Below are 18,474 nucleotides of genomic sequence, written 5' to 3'. Positions count from 1 at the left end.
TTCCTCATTATCCGCAACATTCTCAATGGGGGAGTCACGTCCACCCCTCCTACCACCTGTCCTTCCTCCTCGACCACCCCTACATGCACTTTGACATGGTGACATTTCTTATCATTCACAGCCATTCCTCTATTAACTTCTCAGTCAAATTAAATAGTCTAAAACCAACCTTAGAGAAATCAGGCAATGTATGCATATACAAGTTCTAGAACACCTTAACTAGAAACATATCTGGCGAGGACGAGGGATCTGTAGTTAGCCATATGGGACGAAACCAAGACTTACACCGTAAGTCAATCTTCAGAACCTAAAACTTAGGCTCTGATACCAATTAGAATGACCCAACCTTTCGAGTACTCAGACAAGGGTCGTTACGACATAATGCACATTTTCATTCAAAATTTTGATCGTCATAACTTCAGCGAAAACACGAATGATTATTTAAAACTGAAATATTAATTTGATAAATAAACCGAATAAGCAACACATTTAATTGGGATCCCCAAAAAAAACATTTAATAATAATAATATTATTATTTCAAATAAAACAATAAAACATTTCATCTGTCTACAATCTCAAGTAAAAAACATCTAAATAAATTTTAAAAAAAACATGTGCGAAAGCATCTTTAAATGTCCCCATATGGCTCTATCGTGGGTCCCATCAATCCCTCGCCAGTCCATTCCTGTCACTGCTTGAAAGAAAAACATAAAAGAAGAAAGGGTGAGTATGAAATACTCAATAAGTGGCCCACTACTAGGTCCTCTAGTTTACTTGTTAGCTAGTTTATCTAAGCATCGGTGTACACCCATCATATCAATCGTAATGATCCCGAAGAAACACACATCAGTCATAGTGTGTAACCTGAAGGTCCACCAATGAGTCATAGACATGAACCTGAAGGTACATGAATCGATCATAGTGTATAACCCAAAGGTCCACAAATCAGTCATAGAAATGAACTCGAAGAAACATGAATCAGTCATAGTGTGTAACCCGAAGGTCCACAAATCAGTCATAGACATGAACCCGAAGGTATATGAATTAGTCATAATGTGCACATATACAGTCATGTATATACACCTGCCCAAATAAGAAAAGCTAACGGAAACCCTATAATTTAGCATGCATAAGTTTTCATATAACTCCTATATTACATTTTACAGTCGTTTATCTTAGGATAAAATTTCATATATATAACATCAGTCAATGTTATAGTCATCATATACAAAACAGTTCAATCCAGTCAGCCAATACCATTAAGTCATGCTGTTCAATCAGTCATAAATTATCAGTCCAAAAAGTCTAGAATAATCAGTCAAATCAGTCTAAACAGTCTCAAGAACAGTCAAGCAATCACAAGTGAACAATCAAGTAATCTTAAGTAACCAGTTCAAGTGATCTCACGTAAGTAGTCCAAGTAATCTTAAGTAAATAGTCCAAGTGGTAGGGACGACTGGTTCAAGGCAAAGCAGTAGAAGGACACTTACCTAAAGTTTTAGTCAAGACGAGCTCAAACAACCTTAACTTGTAATTGCCCAAAAGGTCACGAACAAGTCCTAAGTAATAAACCAAAAAAAAAAAATTAGGATTTCCAAAATAAGGCCAAAATTCCCAATCACCCAAATTTCACCAAAATTTATTGTTCCAAGGCCCAATCACTTACCCAAACTGTGTTGGGACCGGTCTTAAAATTGGTGGACAACACCTCAATAACCTTAAATTCTTGATCCTAAAAGAATCCAAACATAGAGGGTATCAAAAGGTTTTAACCAAAAGTGAATGGGTAAATATTATTCCCCAAGAACTAATCTAGGATTTTGACCAAACATAAGCAAAAACTTACCCAAAACTCCACTAAATCCCAAGATTCGATGAACTGACCCAAGAAACGGCGACTGATTAAACGTCTAAAGTTGGTAGAAAGGACATTGTGGACCAGATTTGACGACGCTCGTGAAACCAAGATAGGCACGGACAGTGGGCATCAACCTGAACGGCAAATGCGAGGAGGTTGACAATGGAAACGGAGAACCAGTGGAGGTGGGCTTTGACTTGATGGTCGAATAGACCTGTCGGCATGCGCGGCTAAGACATGTGAATGACGGTGTGTGGCTGGGGTTCTCCAATGGTGGTCAACGGCTTGGTGTGAAGAGTCAGTGACCGACGGAGATCGGTCAGTGACGCTTGGCCCTAGCGATTGAGCGGCGTCAGGCAGGGTAGAGGTGTCGGCTGGCTGGGCGAAGGAGCGGCGAATGAATGCTGGCAGCGGCTAGGGTTCGACAAAGAAAAAGAAATCAAGGGGGGGTTCAAATCCAAAATTCCTTTAAATTCAAAATCTCTTCTTAAAATAAATCCAAATAAAGTCTCATCAAATAACTCAATATCCCTAACTTTTTTTTCCAAAAATTATATTTTAAATCTCTCATCCACAAACTAAATTGAATTATCATAATAAAATAATCCAATCTCCATTTGCAGGCCAAATTAAATCACAATTAATTCTAAAATAATTAAATTTAATTTAACTTAGCCAAAAACTTAAATTTCAAATTTAAATTTCTCCAAATAGTCCAAAATTAATTAATGCTGAATTGCATAATAAATCAGGGTTTACAACTGTAGCTATCAGTCTTAGTGGAATGATCGATAGTTAATGGAAGTTGGGTAATTTAATTAATTATCCAAGTACCATTGGAGCTTCAATCTATAGATTTATAAAGTCCTCTCCATAGTTCAACAGAGATTTAATGGAGAATTAATTTTGGATTAATTTGAATTGTTCACATTAATTGAGAGAAATTAATTATATATGATATAATTATTTAAATTAATTGTATATGATATAATTAATATAATGTATTAGATACATTATAAAATAAAGTACTTTGGAAGGGATTTGTGTTGGGTTTTATGTCCTAAAACTCGCAGTTTGTAAAATGATAAACATTTTCTATAATCAATATACTTATTATTGATTTCATAAATTGTACGAAAGTCTAAATCCAATAAACTAAGACCCATGACTATTGCATGAGTATTTGAATTTTATGTAGAGACATAAGAGTGGATCAGGTTCGAGTAAATAGTCAAAATGATCTATAGTACATGAATAAGGTTGGGTACCTTATTCTGGTAATACCATTGGATGCGGTCTACTCTATAGTTGTTACAAAGAGTTGTAAAGTGCTACATACGATGTGATTCTAATTCGTACATGTTATGGCATGAGGAGTAGGGGCGTCCTATACAATGAGTTTGCATAAAATCGGACCAATAAATAAGCCACTCTTACTTTATAACGTTGTTTACTATATAAGATTGACTATTTCACCTAGATGACCTAAGTAACTCAATCTTAATCCTGAGCTAACTATGAATTCCTATTTATTCGGGATTACCCTTAATTTGCATAGGTGAGGGTTGGCTCAACAGCGCCGGCTCAATAAGACTCCCATTTCAGGGGTAAGACCTAATAGATAGCTGGGGACATAGGATGCAAGATGGAGTTCACGCCTACCCAATTTAGGGATAGGAGAAAGATTGTTCTCTCAAGTACTGAATCCAGGTCTTGAATAAGAGGCCCCACCCTCTCACTAGGCTAAGAGAGTTTAGTTTAGTGATTGGACCACAAACAAGTTGTTCATTAGAGGATCAGTAGGGACTTGAGGAATAAGATGTAATATCGGGCGTAAAACAAATATTTGACCCAGCCATTATTACGAACAACCTGTGAAAGGTCGACTTATTGATTATGGTTAAATCATGTGGTCATAATATATCTACAGTGAGGGGAGTGCAACTATGGGCTTTAGTGAAGTGACCCATTAGTTAATGAATGGGGATTAATCTGGTCTAATGAGTTTAGCCAATTAATCTCGGATCATTGGAGCTCATGATATGTAGGTCCGCGAGGTCCCCTTACTAGCTCATAATAGACTAGCTTTAGAATACCGTGATAAGTTAATTTGAAACGTGCAAATTAGAATTAAGGAAATTAGTAATTATATGAGATATAATTACATGTTTAATTTGAGAATTAAACGGAATAGGAGAATTTATATTTAAATATGATTTAAATTATAAAGATGGATGTGTGTAAAAAATAATTTAATATTTGATATTAAATTAATTTAGTTTTATTTTAAAATTAATTTATGAAATTAATTTTATTTTTCAGTTTTTAAAAGCAAAATTCATTTTAAAAATTAAGCTTTGATTTTTGATAAAGTTGGAAAATTAGAAAAACAAAACACAAAATGGAAAAACCATGTTTTCCATTATCCATCTCCTACTTGCTCACACAAAAACCATCTTTATTGCCTTGTCTTACTCCAAACACGAGTTGCAACTCATGCAACACTCTTCCTTGCATGTTGATCTGCAATATATTGAAGAGTTTGAAGTGAATTTCGGGTCTGCAATCAAGAGAGAAGTTTAAAGAAAATTCATGCTGAAAAAAAGGTTCTTCACTAAGATTGTTGTTGTGAGTAATTCTCCATCATCCCTTGATTCAAGCTTGTTTTGAGTCCCACAACTCAATCTAGAGCACCTGGAGAATACTGCGGAAGATCTTCAGGTGGTTTGCAACAAGATTTGGAGAAGATTGCAGCTAGAGAACAAGCTTTGAAGAAGTTTTACAAGAGGTATGTCACGAAACTCACTTGTTTGCTGCAAGAGCATGCTTTATATTTTGCCAAACTTAATGAATTAGAGTACTTAAATGATCCTTGTTGCTTCCGCTATTGCTGATACATTCCTACAATTTGAATATTCAAATACTAATTATATGAATGAGATTCATATAATTAAATTTAATATAAATATGATTTATGTTAAATACCATAAATAGTTGAGAGAAAATAAAACTATATGTTATACTGTATTTGATACATTATAAAACTATAGGTTATGTGTTATATTTGATATAACATATTATATATATATAATTACTAGTTAAATTAAATTAGTTTTAATTTTAATTTAATTAAAGGGAGGGAGTTACAACTCCTTCCTCCTAATTTCTCTCAAAACAGACGTGCATTGTGGGGGTTGTTTTGAGAACCATTCATTTGTCTTCTTCCTCCTATCTTTGATAGAAAAGAGTTTTCTCTAAGAAAAAAAGAAAGATCTTCCCTCTCATCTTCTCTCCCTTCTTCCAAAAAGTGTAGAGCCCACCACTCCTGCATTATTCCCAATCCAAGAGAGTAAAGATGGTTCTCAAGTGGTGGTGTCTTGGTTTTAAAAAGATTGTTATCTGGATTGAGGGAATCATGCGAAGAATTTTTTTTGGTTTCAAGGGTAAATAATTATTCTTCCATAATTCTCTTTGTAAAAAACATGTTGTAATTTTAGTTTCTTAATGCATAATCTCTCTATCTTCATTTTGTAATCTGAAATTCCATGAAAACAAAATGGGAACGATCTTTACTTCTGTTGCGAAACCTTCGATGGTTTCCCTTCAGACTGCCACAATCCTGTCACCAATAGGAAGTCTTCTTTGGTGAATGTTACAATCGTACCAATCAAATCGAAGGTCATTTCATCCTTCCTATCATCTACAACCTCCCTCAATAGAATGTAGTGGACCAATGGACTGTTGAAGAAAATGTCCACGTCCACGAGTCATCCAAATACCGTTTTCTTGAAGAAGGCAAGTTGAGTGGGAGTGAGCTTCTCTTTCACTATCTTGTTAGTTGTCCAAGTGTGAGAAGATAGCTGGTCGCTTGGCTTGGAAAATGATCATGGGCAGGAATCTTGAATTGTCTAGTCATATTGCACAAAATAAGAAAAAATACCAAAAAATAAGCATTCTGTTCAATACTCGATACTCGATACATGATTGCTTGATACCCGATACACGATACACGACTGCTCAATACTCGATACCCAATACATGTTACATAGTGTCCTTACTCGCTACATTATATGTGACTAAATGGTCAATTGTTGAGCACTCGGTTTGATTTTCCACCTTTATGACTTATCCTACTTAAACCCTAAACTCTAGACGATCCGAAATACCAAAAGTATGAAAACCGAAACAAAAAAAAATTTGTACTCTAACCAAACATGCAAGATATGAAAATCGAAATAAAAATCATATCGATCGAGTATCGAGGAACATGCAAGTGCATATTGAGGAACATGATGTCGAAATATAACAAACAAAGAGAGGAATGATGCTAAAATATAAACAAAGAGAAGAGAGAGTTTCGAGTATAAAGGTACAATCATCGAGGGATATAAAATCCAAAAACGAGAGAGAATAGTCTAAGAATAAGTTGAAGTGGTGAAATAATGGACTTCAAACGGGTTAAGAATTCAAAAAGTTCAAAATGATCGAGTATACATTAATCGAGTATCGAGTATGACGTGACTATGATACTCATACACGTGTTGATTGTAGTTGTATCGAGTGACCATGTATCTGGGTATTGAGTGACTGTACATCGAGGATTGTGTGATGAGAAAATGAGGATTGAGTGACAAATCATTGAGGATCGAGTAGGGAGGCGCGTGGGGTGCATCTCATCAGGGGCAACGCGGTAAAATCATAAATGGATGAAATCTACCACTTTCCATTACTTTTTCTATGTGGTCATTTTTTATTTGGGCCTCCCAAATGAGGCAATCCGTACAAAAAAACCCTATAATCAAGTAATTACATAACTCAAGATTGTTATATTATTAGATGTGTTCAATTAATAAAACTCCACAAAATCTCATAAAACTCCAAAATCAAAATCTCTTCTTAAAATCTACCAAAACGATAAATAGTGAATAAAAGAAATAAAGAAGTATTTGGTTATGAATACATACTCAACTACTAACATTTTAAAACATTTAAGTCCTAAGATCCATTGGTGCTTCCAATATTCTTATTCATCTTGTTATAGTCATGTTACTTTATTTGAGAAGGGCAATTTTACTTATTTATTTATTTTTCTAGATAAAAAAATATCAAACAATTGAAAAAAAAAAAGAGAAGTAAGAGGGTATTGAATAAGAGGGGAAAAATAGGAAGAATAGACAAGTAGGAGGTGTTCATAAACTATCGAAAATAAAAATTTTAAACTTTTATTTAAATTTTAAAATACATTTGAAACTTTTGAAAGTTTAGGAATATTTTTGATACAAAATACTAAATGTTTCGTCCAAATAATTTTAATATAAAGTGATTTCAGAAAAAAAAATAAAAAAGTTTGGTAAGCTGGATAAATACGTAATTGGAGTCAAACTTCGGAATGTATTAAGAATTACGTTTATGCTGTTGTTACTCAAATTCGACAACTAAAGCTAGCTCCAAACCATAATTTAGAGCTAAATAATTTAGTTTAAATATAAAAAAGAGTGTTTCAAAATATATATTTTCATGATGTTTTTAATTAATGGGTTATTTAGTTGAAAGTATAATTAATTAATGTCAATTGTTTATTTCAAATATAAAGAGATTTACTATAATATTTTTAATATAAGAATATTGAATTGTTGGATTGAAATTTCTAAATATGGAAGAAAAATAAATACTAGTTTGATCCGTAGCTTTCAAGCATTTTACTCCTAACTTTTGAATCTAATTTTTATTTGATTTCTAAATTTGAAAATATTATAATTTTACTATTGTGTTTGGAATTTCGTTTTCTTTAAGATTTTAATATTTGACACTTCTAGTTCTAAATTTTTGCTATTTGTTAATGTTTGTTTACTTTATCCACGATAACTTTCAATTAATTAATTTAAAATAATTATGATTATGATGTGAAAATATTTAATTAAGATTGATAGGGCTGGAAAAGTGAAAACTAGTTTAATTATTACATATTAGTTCTTTTACATGAATTAATAAATATTAATAAAGTGAACAGCGATAAAAAAAAAAAAAAAAAAAAAAAAAATCAAGAATAAAAAGGTAAATGTTGAATTTATGAATTAACATAAAACAAAAGTAAAAGTAAAAAAAGATGACATTTTTTTTATCTGATAAAAAAAATGAAGAAATGGTAGCAAAATGGTTGAAAGTTGGAGTCAGATTTAAAGAATGAAGCTCTAAATGATTTACAATCACACTTCACATTTACTCTATTTATTTATATCAATTTTCCATAATATATGGAAAAAAGAAATTAAAACGAAATTTGAAAAACCCTAACCCCAAATTTCCGGTTCCCAATCCATCGCATCAGAGTGATTTCCATCCAGGTGAAACGACGACGGCGGACATTGGTTGTTTCCGGCAGGGTGAGTCGACGACGAGGGCGGCCATGGGAGGTTTCCGGCGCGTTCAATCGATGGAGTTACCGAAGTATCTCCCATTTGCATGGCCTGAAAATTTTCCACTCTTTTGGCCACATTTGCTCTTAGTTGGAGCAATGAAGAACGAAATCGCTTCAACTCGTCGATTCTCATACATTCCAGACGATCGTCCCACCAAAATCGGTCGCTATTTCTCAATCTCTCCGCCGCGCCCCTCTTCTCCATCTCAAATTCGGCTTCCGCTTCAGAGAAATCACGATTCGATCCGGGCAGAGGCTTGGGCGAAACAAAATTTCCGGTGAGAAACCGATCGAGGAGAGCGTCAACGTTGGGATGTGCGAATGTATAGATTTTGGAGTGGGGAGTGAAGATGAGGATTGCGATCTCAGCACCGCAGAGAATGGACAGCTCGGCGGCCTTGTTGAAAAGTCCGACGCGGCGTTTCGAGAAGGTAACTTGTTGGGTACTCTTCTTCTCAAGTTTTTTTATCTCAATCTTTCGACGCCCTAAAAATTTCTTCATTTTTCTCAAACGGAGTTTGTTTCAGTTTCAGAGAGAGAGAGAGAGAGTTGACCGTTGAATTTCAGAGAGGGAGCGTCGGACATACTTTCCGGCCAACGCTCCAGCGGTTTTTATAGGCGCCAGCGTGGCTACATTAATTGATTAATTAAAATTAAGGTTAAATTATTATTAATTAATATCTCTAAACTTTTAACTTTGCGTCCAAGCTATTATAATTATATAAATGGTGATATGTATATTATACATATTTAATTGTAGCTATTTTAATTAAGGAGAAAAATACTAAATCTTACGTATTAACATGGCAATATGATGTATTCAAAGTTTATCTAATTTTTTTATTTTTATCTAATTGAATCAAAGTTTAATTTTTAAAACTAAATGTTTAAAGGTCAATTTCCTACAAGTTTGTAAGTTCAGAACTGAATATCAACCATTGGTATAAGTTTGAAGATTCATTTTTATCATTAAATGTTTTGAGATCCAATGTCTACCCAATTGTGTAATGTGGGTCTAATTTTAACATTTACATAAATTTTAGGGTTCAACTTTTACAATTAAAGGTTTGACGGTATCATTGTAACTACCATCATACTCTAGGATTAGTTTCTTCAATTTGCTCAAAAAAAAAATAAAAACACGTAGTATTTTATATTCCGCAGTAGATCACCTTCATCGTTTGACTTACTGACTTGGCACAAACTTAAAAAGTAAAGACCAAAGCTTAAGTTGTATCCAAGGGTATATTATCAATACATGCAAGTCAATCGTTCACGAGTCATTGTTCATAATTAATTAAATCTGATATCTTATGTACCACTAATTTTTCTAATGGACAATCGGCTTACGATCTTGATCCAATAATAAATAAATTCTCTCTCGAGTCAATAAGAGGGTGGGCCTCATTATTCAAATCTTAAAATCAACACTTAAGAAAATGGTTCATTTATTTATTCAATAGGGAAGGTATGAGTTTCATTTGATAGGATTATGTTTCCAACTCCTATTTAGTCAAGTCTCACATTGATTTGCTTATTGAATCAGTTATAAAAATCACTTTCACCCAAACATTTTATGTAAATAATAATGAAATTAGATATAGTTGAAAAAGTATGTACTCCCAATATCATTTGAAAGTTTTCATTCGTGCTTCAAATTTTATGTTGAAATGAAAAAGTATATATTTTAATTAGAAGGGTACTTTCTAATGTAGTTTAATTTTTACTATCTCAAATAAATATCAAAAGTTCGATTTTATCCGAACTATTCATTTTCAAATGATATCCATATTGTTAAGAAATATCAATGAACCCAATTATTAAAATTGCTCAAGATACCATTTTTTAATTTAGCTTCTAGGGACTATTGGGTATCTAATCCCATTTGCTCTTTTAGTTTTTGTCTCTCAGTGTCAATGTCAGCCCCACACTGGAACTGAGAAATGGCCGAGACTCTTATCCACTAATTTATTCATATGAATAATACAAGATCATATATAAAACAAGTGGAAACTAAACTCCCATTCCTTGTGGTTCTTGTGGAAGGAAGGAGAAAAAATCTAAAATCGTTCCTTTCATTTTTTAAGAAGAGAAAATTACGAAAATCCTATTGATTCTAACTGTCTATAGACTTTCGAAAAAAGCATTAAGAAAAATTGGGTGGTACCATCCCTCCATTATTCCAAAATGAAAGAGGCAAGCTCATAGATCTTGTTCAATGAAGATAAGTTACTGTCAGGTGCTTCATTTTATATTTTCATTGAGGCTAAACATAAAATTAGCTTGTGCTCAAGAAATAGTTGTATATTTGATTCAAGCATATTCATATTCTCATATCTTTGGATGACCCTTTAATTTTATATATTGTATTTTTCATTCTCCCTCTTAACTTTCTTTCCTAAAAATTTCTAACTTAATGCATGTTTTAACTTAATCATCATTCTACTGTTAATTAAAACATTCGAGGTCAGTTGATTTTTCAAATTTCCGATAAATTCTCTCATCATTTCTTCTAATCTTATGATATTTTCACTTTAGAAACCCTAGTTATAAGTAGTACATAGAAAATAAATAATAATACTTAAATCTCACTAAAAACTTGAGGGAAAACATTTTTTCACACCATTCACATGAACGTTTTTATCAAATTATTTGTAATAATTACAAAGTGGGTCATATTCATAGTGTCGGTAGAATAAGCCACCCCATAATTCACTCTTATGTCAACTACAAACGATTACATTCAATAATCTTGGATTTTTCCCATAATGGATAATTTAATATGTATACTTAATAACTAAATTAAATAACTAATTATTTATGAGACGTCAAGCCACAAATTCCAATAGTTAGAACACAAAATCCCACAAAATATCACATAATTCCAAAAAAATAAAGAAGAATTTGACTATGAATACACACCCAACTATTGACGTATAAAAACATTTTAAGTCCTATGATCGTTCGGTGCTTCCAATATTTTTACTCCTCTTGTTATAGTAATATTACCTTAATTGAAGAAGCATTGTTACTTATTTATTTATTCTTTCGATAAATAAATGTCAAACAATCAACAAAAATGAGGAGTAAGAGGGTATTGACGAAGAGAGAGAGAAAATAGAAAAGTTTGAGGGTATTAAGGGTTTTTGTACGTAAACTAAACGGTAAGGACATTTTTTTAAATATTTTTTTTTAGTTTAAGGGTATGTTTATAACTTTTGAGAGCTTAGGGATATTTTTTTACACAAAACACCGTTGGAAATGACTTTGGTCCAAGGTCCATAGAAAACATAAAAGTGAAAAAACTAGCCATTTATGATTGTCGGAAACTAGCTGTTTATAGCCGTTGGAAACTAGCCATTTATAGTCCTTAAGAACTAGCCGTTTTCTTATCATTTTCTTCTTCCTCATCTTTATAAATAAGAAAGTTTTACAAGATCAAAATGACATTCTTTTCTTTCAAGATTTCCATCCTTTACTTCTTCTCTCTACTATTTCCTAAGCAAATTTTTATCGATTCCAACTCGGCATCTGACGAGTGCACGTCAAAGATTGAGAGTTGTATTAACCTTGAGGAGCAACCGATTTTGACGATTTAGCATCAAGGTCGTGTTGATCTTGCTTTCAAAGACATGAGTTTATCCACGGCACAACGATCGATATTCGGTTCCAACAATTTGAAAGCAAGAATTCACTTGAAATCATTATCAAATGTCGATCAAATCTGCAGAGTTCTCAGATCTATCAAAAATTGAAACATCTCCTTCGCTTGTAGTCTAGTCCAATCTGAATCCGAGAAGTTGTTCGCCCAATCTTCATGGTGCTATGATCCGAGGGAATAAAGATCAAGAAATTTATCATATGGAAAGTTAAAATTAAATCGATGCACAGGTACCTTTTCTTTAATCTCTCTCTCCACTTTGTTAAATACTTTCTCAGAGTTTGTTCCATATGTTCTTACCTTGTGTTGGATATTTAAGTTTTGTGTGATTCACCTTTCTGCAAATGGGTTCCATTGAAAATGAAAATTTGAAGCCTAAATTAGCTATTACTATGCTTTTATACTTTATTTTCTTTGTAGCATTTTTATGGATGATCCTCTGAAAAAAATTTATCTGCCATTTGTTTCAAAATAAAGGATGGAATTATTAAAATTGTCGTGGTCGAATTAATGGTAGATCTTAAAAAAAAAAAAAAAAAAAAAGATCAAATTACTGTAGCAGTTTCATGTGTGAATAGTTATCAGCTCCTATTTTTATTTATTTTATGAAGGTAAATGATGATCTAGTAGAGAATATAGCCTAATTCATGGAAAGGTATAATCATGAGTCACCAAATTGAATAAAATTAGTTGGAAAGAAATTTTGAGAGAGATTATATTTGATTCCTAGTTTTTAGATTGCAGGGATATTTGAAATTAGAAAATTTGTCATTTCAAATTGAAAATAAAAATTAAGATGAAAAGTAGATATTTAGGAGAATAATTTGAGAAAATAATGACCCAAAAAATTATACACTAACTTTCAAAATGATTTGAAAAATTTTGTGAGACAATTCAACATATTGCATTTTCATTTATAATTAGTAAATTAGTAAATTGATTTATGTTGATTGTCTTATGTGTTTGTGATAGAGTTTTGGAATATGTGATTTTTGTAGTATGATATTGGGTCTTGTGGTTGATCGTCACTGTCAATTTAGATGTTGATAATAGTGATATCTTCTTGATTTGATTCAAATATGTTGAAATAATTTGATCGGTGGTTTGTTCCATAAAATTCAATTTTTTCGGATGGTATTTTGTATTTTGTTAATACATTTATGTTGTTGACTAATTGAAGGATTTTTCACTCCTAATCTCTATGTTTCATTTTGTCTTCAGTTTAGCTTGGACATGATTAATGGATGTGCTTTACTTATATTTCAAACCTTGAATTTTAGAATGAATCTTTCATAACTAGAATTTGATCACAATTTTATTGATCCTTATAAATGAATTTAGTTCTTTACTTATTTTTGAAATGTTGTGTTGACTAAGTCATCCAACTGAATATATGATTTGAGAATTTTGGAGAGAGCTCAACGTATTGATTTTTCACTTTATGTTGAGTAAATTAGTGGACTAATTAATGTTGGTTACTAGTTATGCTTGTGTTTTTGGGAAATGTAGGTTTTACAACACTACATAAAATCTATAGTGCAGGTCTAGTAGTTGTTGATCGTTAAGTATGATGGCTTTAAGGTGAAGAAATTTCGATCGCATCCAATTTTTAGATTTCAAACTATTGTCAGTTTGGATGATGTGTCAATTTGGATGATGATGGTGTTGGGGTTTTATGTCCTAAAACTTGTAAATAGAAAATGTAAATAATTGACTGTCACTAATAAATAATTATCGATGTTATTTCAATAAGTGTTATTAATTGTATTGTATTTGTTTTGACTTAAAAACCCTAAATCCAAACTAACATCTTAGGTTGTCTTATGAGTCTTAAACTGTATGTGGAGACATACAGAAATCAATGTTCAAGATACAACTTAAGGGTCTATAGTATAGGGATAAAGATGGGTACCTTATCCTGATGACACTGTTAATACGAGCCACTTTTTTAATACAAACGCAATGATCCAAAATGTTCTTGTAAGTGAATGGGGGTATCCTATGCAATGAGCTTGCATAAGACCAAACCGCGAAATAGTAACTATTAGATGTAACTTCGTTGACTAGTTAAGTTTCTATTTAAATAGGATGACCTAAGAAACTGTTGGGATTGGTATCCTAATTTCCTTGGTGGTCTCGTAGTTTGTAAACTTTATGTACATACATTGTTATTAATAAAATAAGTATTATTTTATTTGCATTTACTCATATCCAATAAACTAAGATCCGTGGTTATTTCATGTAATTTAAGCATGTATATGAGACATACAAGTGGATCATGCCTTAAGTAATAATCTAAATAGTCTTAGTATAAGGATAAAGGAGGGATACCTTATCCTGGTGACACTACAGATACGACCCACTTTATAGATATTTACAACTGTTGTAAAGTGCTACATATGGTCTGATCCTGACCATTCATGTGGAGACATGCGAGCGGGGGGTGTCCTATATAAAGGGTTTGTATAAAACTGGACCACGAGGTGATTAGTCTCTTTATATAAAGCTGTTGATAATTGAGACTTACATTTCACTAAAAGGACCATAGATGACATGACCTTAATCCTGAGTGTTTTGAAAACTCCTGCCTATGAGGGCGGTCCTTTGATTAGTATTAGTGAGAATGACCAGATTTTCAACTCAACCAACCTACCTTCTTTTGGGGATTTGTCTAATTGGGGAGTTGGGAACTCAGTTACACAATATGGAATTCACTCATTCCCCAAAGCAGGGGTAAGTAGATAAATTGCTCCCTTAAGAGCTGATTCTGGGTCTTGAACATAGTGGGCACACCCTCTCTTTAGAGAGAGGAACTCAGTCATAGTAGGACTATAGCTTATTGTTCATTAGAGGGATCAGTGGTACTTAAGGAGTTAGATATAACTATAGGGACAAAATGGTAAATTGACCCAACTATACTTACGAGCGATTTATGAAGGGTTGTCACACTGTTGATTGATTATATGGACACAAAAATATATCTGTAGTGAGAAGAGTGTAGTTGTCGGTCTTTAGTAGAGTGTTCGACAATTAACAGATGGTGGAACTCGTGACTAAAGAGTTTAGTCAGTTATTCACGTACTGTTGGAGCTTCAAGCTATAGGTCCATGAGGTCCCCTTGTTAGGCGCAATGGGTTCAAGTTGAAAATTAGATTTTTGGTTAATTTGAAGTGTTCAAATTAACAAGAAGAAATTCAATTATATGTGATATAATTGGTCTGATGTATTAGATACATTAAATGGAGGAATTAATATAATTATGATTTATATTAAGTACCATAAATTAGAAAAATAACTATGGTTTATATGTTTCATATGATGAAATATTAAAACTATAGGTTATTAATATAATATGATAAGTTGGTTACCATATTTATTTATAATATATTAATTATACGATAATTAATTCCTTTTCTCTAATAACCGTTTGAGTGTGAGGTTATTGGAAGTTTTATGGTAACCGTGAGATAAAAAGGAAAATTGTTTTCCAAAATTAGAAGTTGATTCACTCGGAAAAACTCACGGAAAATGTTATCAAGTAAAAAGAGTATTTACTAAGCGATAGTCGTTGAGAGTCTAAACGGTCGTTTAAGAGTTCATTATACGATAGTTACTCTTTTGATCGTTGCTACATGATCGAGTAGCAAAGTCTATGCGATAGGCTTCCATTATTTAAACGATCGAATATATCGTCTATGCAATAGACAGTGTTCTTATCTCCTACTTACTCGATCGTTTACCTTCTGTCTTCCTCAATCCAAGATCATACAGAGCTCACAACTCATGGATTCTTACAACGAGAATATCAAGGTAACACTTGTGGTGGTGTCCTTACTCAGTTCGTGAATCGAGTTGGACTTGATTGGGTTCGAGGAGCATTCAAACGATCGTTGTGTTCGTGTTCATGCTGTTGGCTATTCCAATCGTTGCGTTCGAGTGCATCATTGGATATTGATCGAGTGATACTTGAAGAATGGTTCTTCAAAGGTATGTCATACTCTATCCTTTAAATCCTGTTGTAGCATGTTATAATTTCTATTGATGCACAATATGTATGTTTCTGTTTAAGACTGTAATCGTTATGTTCATTCAAATAGAATTTGGAACGATCCACTTCCGCTGCTCATGGAGATCTCTATTTGTGATTTCCTTCAGAAACTTAGTCTTAATCCTGAGTGTATGATGAATTCTGTTTACGAGAGATTGTCCTTTGATTTGTATGGGTGAGAGTGGCCAATTCGTCGAGTCAATATGCCTACCATTTTGGGGACAAGATCGAGTGGAGAGTTGGGAACATAATAATACAAGATGGATTTCACTTCTTCCCAACTATAGGGTAAATAGATGAGTGTTCCCTTAAGTGATATTTACTAGACTTAAACAGAGGGCCCTACCCTTTCACTGGCCCGAGAAGAGTTTCTGTTTAATTGTTGGATCATAAATAGGTTGTTCATTAGAGGAGCATTGGTACTTAAGGATTAAAAAATAACCCAGGGGTAAAATGGTAATTTTGACCCAGTTGATGTTACGAACACTCTGAAGGAAAAATTTACTGTTATTGTTCTATATTCATGGACACAAAGATATGTTTGCAATGAGAAGATTTTAGCTGTGGGTCTTTAGTGAAGTGTACCCACAGTTAATGAATAATTAATGTAGTTAATGAGTTTAGCTAATTAATTTCATATCATTGGTGCTTCTAATCTGTAAGTTCACGAGGTCCCTTTCCTAGCTCCTAAAGGGTATTGAAGTAATTATATCTTGAATAGAGTTTGAAATGTTCAAATTCACTTATGGAAATAGTATAATATATAATGAAACATTATAATATAAAGTTTATATTTTAATTAAACTTTGTAATATAAATTTAACTTTGGATATGATTCAAAATTAATTTATGAGAGAATTAAATATTTAAAGGAGTTCAAATATTAGTTTAATATGAATTAGATTTATATTACTATATGTTAAAATTAATGCGTATTAGATGCACATTAAAACTATAGGTTATGAGAGAAATAGAATTGAATATGATTCATATGTAGGTTAAATTAAATATGTGATATTTAATTTAGTAACTAATTAATTAAAAGATTAGTTAGCTAATTAATTTAATTTATTTTAATTTGATTTAATTTAATTAATTGAATTAATTCTATAGGTTATGTGAGAGATGTTCATTTAACTATGATTTAAATGGATTTATTAATTAAATTAGATTTAATTAACTATTAATTGTTTAATCAATTAATTAAACTATTTATTTATTTATTAAATTAAATAATAATAACTCTCAAACGTGGGAGTTATAAAAAAGAACATAGATCACTACCTACGTTTAGGACTCTCACGCATAATATACCTGGGAGATGAAAAAAATAATGAAGATCATCACAAATTTATCACAAACGTTTTGGTGAAAAATTCTCTAAAAAATTCTCTCATTTTCCCAATTTGAGATTGGTTCCCACAAACCAATAACTCTAATTTCTCATAAAATAGGGAGGTTCCCAAGTGGTAGTGTTTTTGACTTCCATCTCAAGAAGGTTTGGTTTTTTCATCTGAGTCGTCAACGAGAGTAAGTAATATTTTTCTTTCTCTATAAGATTAAGTTCCCAAATAGGCAAAGCATGCTTAACTTAATGTATATAGTATGTTGAATTTTTTTTATCTCTATTTTATTCTGTATGTGTTGCCAGTGTACGGGTATTTTAGATTCTAATTAATTTCAAGTTGGGTCTTGGTTCTTTCGCTATGTTAGGCCTTTTATTCCTATAAATGGTAGTGAGATTTGATTAAAATCTTGATTCAAATCCAAATCATCGAGTCTTCTCTTGTTGTTTTTTATTGGACTTTAATATATGTTGAATTTTCTATATTTTTAATCTCAATGATATACTTCAAATTTTTATATAAGGTATGAGAATTTGATAATTTTATTTAATTTCTATATTTAAGCATGATATTTAATATATATTTGATTATTTCTAATTAGCGAATCGTCTCATCATAAGTGCAATAAGAAAATAATCTTATTATTGTTATTGTATTGCTTTTCATATCCTAAATGGGATGTTACTGTGATCTACTTGAGCAAGTCTAATTATCATGTCATCATAAATGGAAATAACATCCCATGTGTTATATTTGACAAAAGTTTATGCATGATTAAATTGTTTTATTTGGCCATTAAATTTCTTGAAGTTGAAAAGTATTATTATTTTTTTAAAATTGGGTTTGGCCCTATAACATTAATTTGACTATCATCTAGCTTGCTTGTAGTATGAAAATATGTAAATTTCATTAATTTTATGTGGAAACTTATAGAATTGATGGTAGTTTGAGATATTGTCTAAGCTATAAAATATATGTTGATATTTTATGAGGAGTTTTCATGTGTATATAAGTTATAACAACTATCTCTGTTCGTATGAGACTTTTTGGGGTCAAATCCAAAAGCAAAGCCATGAGGGCTTATGTATAAAGTAGATACAATATCATACTATTGTGAAGATATTTGGAGAGTCTTTATCTTA

At 32.0% G+C, this 18,474-nt stretch overlaps 1 protein-coding gene across 1 annotated transcript; it reads right to left on the bottom strand.

Annotated features, from left to right (window-relative positions):
* Positions 1-8,013: 8,013 nt before the first annotated feature.
* On the bottom strand, positions 8,014-9,783 carry LOC150034478 (agamous-like MADS-box protein AGL29). Its single transcript, XM_090316584.1, has one exon. It carries the CDS (start codon positions 8,777-8,779, stop codon positions 8,150-8,152), a length of 630 nt encoding a protein of 209 aa, XP_090172710.1. The 5' UTR covers positions 8,780-9,783; the 3' UTR covers positions 8,014-8,149.
* Between the last annotated feature and the right edge of the window lie 8,691 nt (positions 9,784-18,474).

This window comes from Benincasa hispida, chromosome 8, assembly GCF_027475165.1.
Source record: "Benincasa hispida cultivar pf3 chromosome 8, pf3_genome.v1.1, whole genome shotgun sequence".
NCBI lineage: Eukaryota > Viridiplantae > Streptophyta > Magnoliopsida > Cucurbitales > Cucurbitaceae > Benincasa > Benincasa hispida.
This window is presented reverse-complemented; position numbering and strand designations above follow the sequence as displayed.